The sequence below is a fragment of the Notothenia coriiceps genome, unplaced genomic scaffold, assembly GCF_000735185.1.
Source record: "Notothenia coriiceps isolate Sejong01 unplaced genomic scaffold, NC01 NC01_scaffold00031140, whole genome shotgun sequence".
Lineage (NCBI taxonomy): Eukaryota > Metazoa > Chordata > Actinopteri > Perciformes > Nototheniidae > Notothenia > Notothenia coriiceps.
This window is the reverse complement of record NW_011363841.1, coordinates 60,895-67,843: the sequence shown is the minus strand read 5'-3', so window position 1 is coordinate 67,843 and position 6,949 is coordinate 60,895. Positions and strand designations below refer to the sequence as shown.

General features: G+C 45.5%; 1 protein-coding gene across 1 annotated transcript; it reads left to right on the top strand.

Moving 5' to 3' along the window:
* The first annotated feature begins 964 nt into the window (after positions 1–964).
* Positions 965–4,298, top strand: LOC104959837 (ALK tyrosine kinase receptor-like). Its single transcript, XM_010787748.1, has 4 exons — positions 965–1,062; positions 1,303–1,437; positions 2,525–2,615; positions 3,231–4,298. The coding sequence occupies exons 1-4, from the start codon at positions 992–994 to the stop codon at positions 4,296–4,298; spliced, it is 1,365 nt and encodes a 454-aa protein (XP_010786050.1). The 5' UTR covers positions 965–991.
* Positions 4,299–6,949: the final 2,651 nt, after the last annotated feature.

Here is a 6,949-nt window from a genome sequence, read left to right as displayed (position 1 = left end):
AGTGACCTCCATCAGCACCAACAATCAGATACAGCACACATCTGATCATTTCTCCGACAACCCTGTTTGCAAAACAGCATTAAAAAAGACTCAGACGGGGCTCGGCCCGGCGAATAACGCCCCCCCCCTGAGAGATAAGAGTTCTTAGAGGGTCCCTCACCCACATGTGAGGAAGCTGGGAGCGCGATCGCATCAGAGGGCGATACAGACGCTGACAAACGGGGATTTAATTGCAAGATGGTTTTTTGGTTTTTTCTTTACCCTCTGCTTTTGAGGGCAGTGGTGTTGCCATGGTGACGATGCTACATGACAGATGCTGGTGTTCATTTTATAAATGTTCCCTTTTGAATTATTAGTGGGCAAACAAAACACAATATAACTGTTATTAGCCACATGGTTAGTCATACAATATGTATCCATTCAAAGTGTGTGTGTTTTACTCACATCATCTGTTTGCATATTGTGGCATGATCTGCTTCCCTTTTGGGGACAACATGTAAGCCACCGGAACATAAATAATGACATTTTAGGGTGAATGTTTATATTTAACTTGAATTTAGGGTGTAGCATTGCTACATTTCTTTTAGAAAGTAAAATTTCAAGTGTGTGAGCCTGACTAGTTAACTTTTAATACACACTTACCGTACACGATTTGCCTTTCAACAAATTGGAGAAACTAAATTGAATAACATAGCCTGTCTGCTAATTTGCTGAATCCACTTTGAACACAGTGTTGACTCGAGGCAAATTCAGGACTGAAAAAGAATATACGGAGTATGAGTTCCCATAGGAACGAATAAAGTTCAGGTTGACTCGCGCTGAGCTTGTGAAAATGAGTCTTAATTCTCCAGAGTAATGTTCTCTAAAGTGATGGGTGTGTGTGTGTGTGTGTGTGTGTGTGTGTGTGTGTGTGTGTGTGTGTGTGTGTGTGTGTGTGTGTGTGTGTGTGTGTGTGTGTAGGGCCAGCTATTACAGGAAGGGGGGGCGGGCCATGCTGCCAGTCAAGTGGATGCCGCCTGAAGCCTTCATGGAGGGCATCTTCACGTCTAAAACAGACACATGGTAAGTCCCTCACACTTCTCTCTCATAGCTCTCACTCCTATATCTCACATACTTCCTGTTCCACCTTCCTCTGTCCTTCAACACCTCTGATCCTGAGCCATATGTTAGGTTTTTAAATTCTCCATCTTGTTTCTATCTCAGTCTTGCCATCTGCGCTCATCCTTTACAGCTCTGAAGATGCTTTTAATGTATGACTTGCCCCCCCCCCCCGTGATTGATGTGTCCTCTTTTTACCTGCAGGTCCTTCGGGGTTCTGCTGTGGGAGATCTTCTCATTGGGCTACATGCCGTATCCAAGTCGCAGTAACCAGGAAGTGTTGGAATTTGTGACCAATGGCGGAAGAATGGACCCACCCAAAAACTGCCCTGGGCCTGTGTAAGAGCTGATCTGAATTCATTCAAGTGCTTCACATGCCTGCAGGAAAAATGTGATCCCACGAGGTCTAATTAAACTCCTTCCAAGACATAAACAAGCTAGAAGGAAGCTCAGTCGCACATAAAGCATACGTAGTGTCAGGGTTGGATCACTGGAGGCCAAATCATATGGAATGATCACGATACTTAAGTCAAAATAACATATGTTTGCCATTTAAAGCAACATGACTATTGCGTTAAAACAAAACAAAAAACGTACAATTTGACATTTCATTTGTATTTAATGAGATGTAATTTACAGAACGTGTTTGAGATCTGATTTCTGATTTCTTAATGTTGACCAACTTCCAGCCAATCCTGTTGACGTCATCCGAAAAAATTTAACACCATCTAGTGGACAGAAAAAGCAAGGAATTGAATTAGAATTTGCAATTGTAATGATTTATTTAATAAAAGATTGATTGTGGAAGCTGTGTATCAATACAATATTGTGAGGCAAATATCACGATGCTTTATTGATCCCTAACTCTACACAGTATAAGAAATGAAAAGGAAAACATAGAGGCAGACATGAAAGGCTCAGATGTTTTGCTGATATTCACACGTAAACAAGTCGGGACCTAGGAGGCATGAGAAAATGAGATGAGATGACTTTCAATATGGAAACCACATCAACACTTCTCTTTCATGTTGCTTCCCACTTTGGAAGAAGTGCCGGGTAGCTGATAGAGAGCTTTAAAAATATTTTGATATCAGACTGTATTTTTCACTTCAGACACCGCCTCTGCTGCCAACTCTATTATAAAAGCTATACGGGCAGATGCACACACACATTTCCTGGCTCTCTAATATACGCATTGGAGCCACACTTTAGCCTCTCTGTGATTTCTCAGCTTTTCCTTCATACCTGCAGCTTTCCAGATCTCCTTATATCCTGTTGCAATCTGCCTTTTCAGTTCCATGGAAATGTTTCTTAGTTATTTGTTCACTTCTCTGATTAGCATGTTGCAGGGTTAGTTTATCTACTTCTCTGCATCTGCAAAGATTGTATTTTCAGCATATGTTCTTCTGCCTGTGTGTTTCTTCAGATACCGCATAATGACTCAGAGCTGGCAGCATCAGCCTGAAGACAGGCCCAACTTCTCCACCATCCTGGAGAGAATCGACTACTGCCTGCAGGTAACCAATCAGAGCACTGTGGGATTTCTATTGGGTTTTTCTGTCTTTACGTATTACTCCAAGCCTGTGTCGGATTTCTGTAAAGGATAACCCAAGATCGGTGCTTAAGGAGCTTCATCAAAACATGTTTCTGAATTCAAATTACTTGTTGTTAATCTATTTAGTGTTATTGATCAATCTTACCCCACTTTGGGAGTCACAATTACATTGAACATATGAAATATTAGCTGTATAGGAGTCTACCTGTGGAGACTCAGGGTCCCTTATGATAAGATCCTGTTTCAGAGGGAGAACACTAAAGAGCCCCCACATGCTGCTTTACAGTTCAACAGTCCACCAGCTAACTGGAACTACTGAGCTAACTAGCTAGCTAGGTGTTAATGACCTGTCTGAAGAAGATGTCATGCATCTTGAAATGTTGCTTTTTTAGGACAATAAAAAGACGCGGTTCACTTTCTCTCTATTCAACACCTGAAATGTGTTCAGAGTGGTCCATCACATGTGAGACTTTGAGCCTGGGTAAACACAGCAGCCACAGGCAAAAGAAGAAGAGGAATAGACTCTTTATTATTATTGATACTTTCTCACCTTAACCTCTGATATCCCCCTCTTTAGGACCCTGACGTGGTGACCATGCCACTGCCTGTAGAGTATGGACCTGTCCCAGAAGAGGAGGAGCGGGACCCCTCGGCTCCGACGGTGCTGGTGAACGCCCCGGTGCATGATGGGGAGGTCCAGCAGCCACCCCCCTCCTATCCTACAGGAGACCCCCTGAGAGGGGGGGAGCACAGTGCGGAGACGAGCGCAACATTGGAGGCTAAAGCACAGACGTCGCCCCCCCCCTACCTCCACCAGCAGCCTCACACGCAGATCGCCATGACAACCAGCAACACGGTCACCTCCACAGCCGCCTCTACGCTCACTGCCAAGGGCCCGCACATCCCCTCCCAGCACGGCCCTGAGGGGGGGCACATCAACCTGGCGTTCACCCAGGGTCAGCCGCAGGAGAAGGAGGGCCCCAACGGGAAGAGCACCACCCTGTGGAACCCCACCTACGGGTCCTGGTTCCTGCAGCAGAGGAAGCAGCAGCAGCAGAGGCAGGGGGGTGTGGGTGCTGCAGGAGAGGGCAGCGGCAGGGTCCCGGGGGAGGGGCAGGAGCATGTGGGCCGGACCGTGGCTGAGGTGGCGGGGGCCCTGGGGCTGCAGCACCAGCAGCAGCTCCAGCAGCAGCTCCAGCAGCAGCTCCACCAGCAGCTCCACCAGCAGCAGCTCCAGCAGCACCACCTGCAGATGCTGCACCACCAGCAGCAGCAGCAGCAGCAGGGTCTCTGCAGGCCTCTGCTGCCCCCGCCCCCCCCTCCTGCTGCCCAGTCCCCTCTGCTCTTAGATTCGGCCGCGCTGCCCCCGGTGCCCCTCTACAGACTGAGGCGGTTCCCCTGTGGGAACATCGGCTACGGCTACCAGGAGCAGGGCCTGCCGCTGGAGGCCGTGCACCCCAACCCCCCTGCGGCCCCCCAGCCCCAGCAGGGCCTCTCCATGGCCAACGCCCACCAGAGGGGGGCTTCAGTGACCCTGGGTCGCTTGGGTTTGTCCGAGGACAGCCGTCCGCTGCTGGTTACCATGGGGACAGTACAGGACCCCCGGCTGCCCAGGATGGAGGGCCACAACGCCACCGTGCTTTAGCCCACATGCCTGTACTCTTTTTCCACACTGTACAGACAGAGACCCTTTTACACCCCCTACCGTCCCACCATGTTGGTTCCTCCCTCCGGGTGTGGCTGGGCATCTGGATGGAGCCTCAGAACCTGGAGCTGTGTTCAGATCCCCGTCGGATGCTAAGCACAGCAGAGAAATAGAAACAAAAGCTTTGGGAGGCAGAAAGTAGAGCAAATGCTAGTTTTAAGAATTAAAAAAATGTATTTTTTCAATGCTGGAGGGATCATGACAGAGTGAGACACATGGAGAACCTTCCATCTGAGAGAGAGCAGGAGCTCATGTGGTCATCAGAGGATGTCTCTTTGCTGTGAGAATGGATTATTAGGAGGGTTCAAATCTCTATATTTTGCAAAACTTCAAACTTTCAGTCACAGACTTTAGTGACCCGTCTGACTGAAGCAGTGTTGCCTCCAGCTGCAGCAACCCGTGCCCCCCCTCACACTGAGCCCCCCTCACACTGACCCCTACCCACACGCTTTTGGAGAACAGCATCGTGCTCAATAACTCGTATTAGACTATTTTTCAAGGATCAGACTCTGGATTACCAGACATTTATACGAAAAAGAAAACTACCGGGGAAAAATGTGTTTGTTGGTGTTTGCTTGCCTGCTTGTTTATTTATTCATTTGTTTATTTATTATTTGGAAGTGGCTCTATAAATTATTCATAAACAGGCTTTCCTCAAATCCAAACAAATTCCTTTTACATCGACTGGTTTTCACTTTAAAACACAGGGATATCTTTTTGGTAATATGAAAAAAAGAGAAAAGGAGAGATTGAACAGAAACACATCAACTCTAAATGCCCTAAACGCTGTGTAATGACTGCTGAGTCACGACCATAGACTGTATAAGAGTTATATGGAGAGTATGCCGCTTGGTCACAATCTCATTCAGGAGCAGACAGATGAACACAAACACAGCGACAGAAGAACACGGCAGATTATAGAGGAGCCGCATTCAGACACATTAAAGAGTTCACCTTTGGACTCCTGGAACACACTCTGCTTTTGTTCACAATTCGCTTTTGTTGATAGAGTGCTCTGAGACCGTTGTCTTTTCTTATCGCTTTTTTTAGGTAACCTTTTATCAATTTCTTTGTTGTTACAAAAAAAAAATGTTTCCCCTTTTGTGTCCAGATATAAAAACAAAGTGGATATCGCTGAATCAATCTTAACCTTCAAATTGCCATCTCAAAGCACTCTACGTCTCTACATTTGCATATTTTCATCTTTTCTATCACAGGATGGCTGTTGTGGAATACAAATGAGTGAAACGTTTGGATACAAACTGCTACTGCTCGACATGTGGCTGAACGCTGAGACCCCTGAGTCTCACTTCCACACACGGTGTCTGTGTTTAAAGTCTACCTTCAGTTGAATCACTGTTCCATACAGTATCTATGTGACAGCACCATGAGTTGATGTCTCGCTAAACGACATGCGTCACGTATTTGGCCTCCTGTCAGTGTGCTTTGAAGCTGAGCAGCCGTGTGTCCGTCATGGCACTGGTGACGGTTCAAGATAAAAGCATTCCTGTAGGCCGAGGTGAATCTTGGCCAATGAAAAGTATTGTTTGCTTCGTCTTCTGTGCATTCATTCAGTGTTCCTTCACAGCTCATCTCCATTGTTTGATGTAAAGACAAACTGAATCCGCACCTGTAAATGTTGTAATTATAAAGTATTGTACTATGGCTCTGTTAAAAGCTGTAAATTGCCCTTCAGATGACATTCGCCAAAATTAATAAATTACTATATAATGACCGTTAGTCTGTGTACTGCACTCTTTAGGATCTGGGCCACATTCATTATAACGGAAGTGCGACTGCTGATTACATTCTTGAAACACAGCCATCAATCACAGTTTAGTGTAAAATTAGTAATGTTTTTTTTTGTCTTCTTTAACTTTGATGTAATAGGGCTGTAAAATGCAACATCATTGATATTCTGACAGCAGTTGTGTAACCCTCCTGTTGTCTTCGGGTCAAATCTGGCCGATTTACTACTTTCTTCAATCATAACTTTTTTGTTTAACATTCGATTGCATTAAGGCTTCATGATATCCTTCACAGTAGTATTTGAACATATACAAATGCTGATCACCACTTTCATTGAATTTTGGATGATTTAGTCAACTTTGATGGTGTTCCCGGTCAAAAATGACCACCATAAAGAAAAGGAATTAGTAACCATCCGGATCTGATAAAACACACACACACACACACACTCTAGATGTGTTTCCCCCCCCTTATGTGTCCAATCCCCCCATGTGAATCACACCTACCTGGCGACTCAAACACACCACACACAGAACAATGTGATACATTTCCCGCTCTTATGTGCCCACCTTCTACATGGATCCACACCTAAGCACCGCAGATACAGGTCATCTGTCTGTTCTTTGTATCATGTCTACTGCAGTTGTTCATGTTATACCAGTAGTCTGATACAATTATTTACAGTTTGAAAGGGTGTTAAATGAAAATTGTCGGTGATGGATTAATGGTTTTTGTGTTAATGTAATAGCAGTAAAACCATGACAACCGGTCAGATTTGACCGCCAACACAAAGTTAAGGGGGGAAAACGAAGACAATAGGAAGGGTAGCAAAGTTCTTTGGC

Bases quoted from the DNA above. Each gene is read 5' to 3' on its own strand.
- LOC104959837 (XM_010787748.1), top strand. From the start codon at position 992: ATGCTGCCAGTCAAGTGGATGCCGCCTGAAGCCTTCATGGAGGGCATC. The intron at 1,063-1,302 runs GTAAGTCCCTCA...TTTTACCTGCAG, and splicing joins ACGTCTAAAACAGACACATG to GTCCTTCGGGGTTCTGCTGT. The intron at 2,616-3,230 runs GTAACCAATCAG...CCCCCTCTTTAG, and splicing joins GAATCGACTACTGCCTGCAG to GACCCTGACGTGGTGACCAT.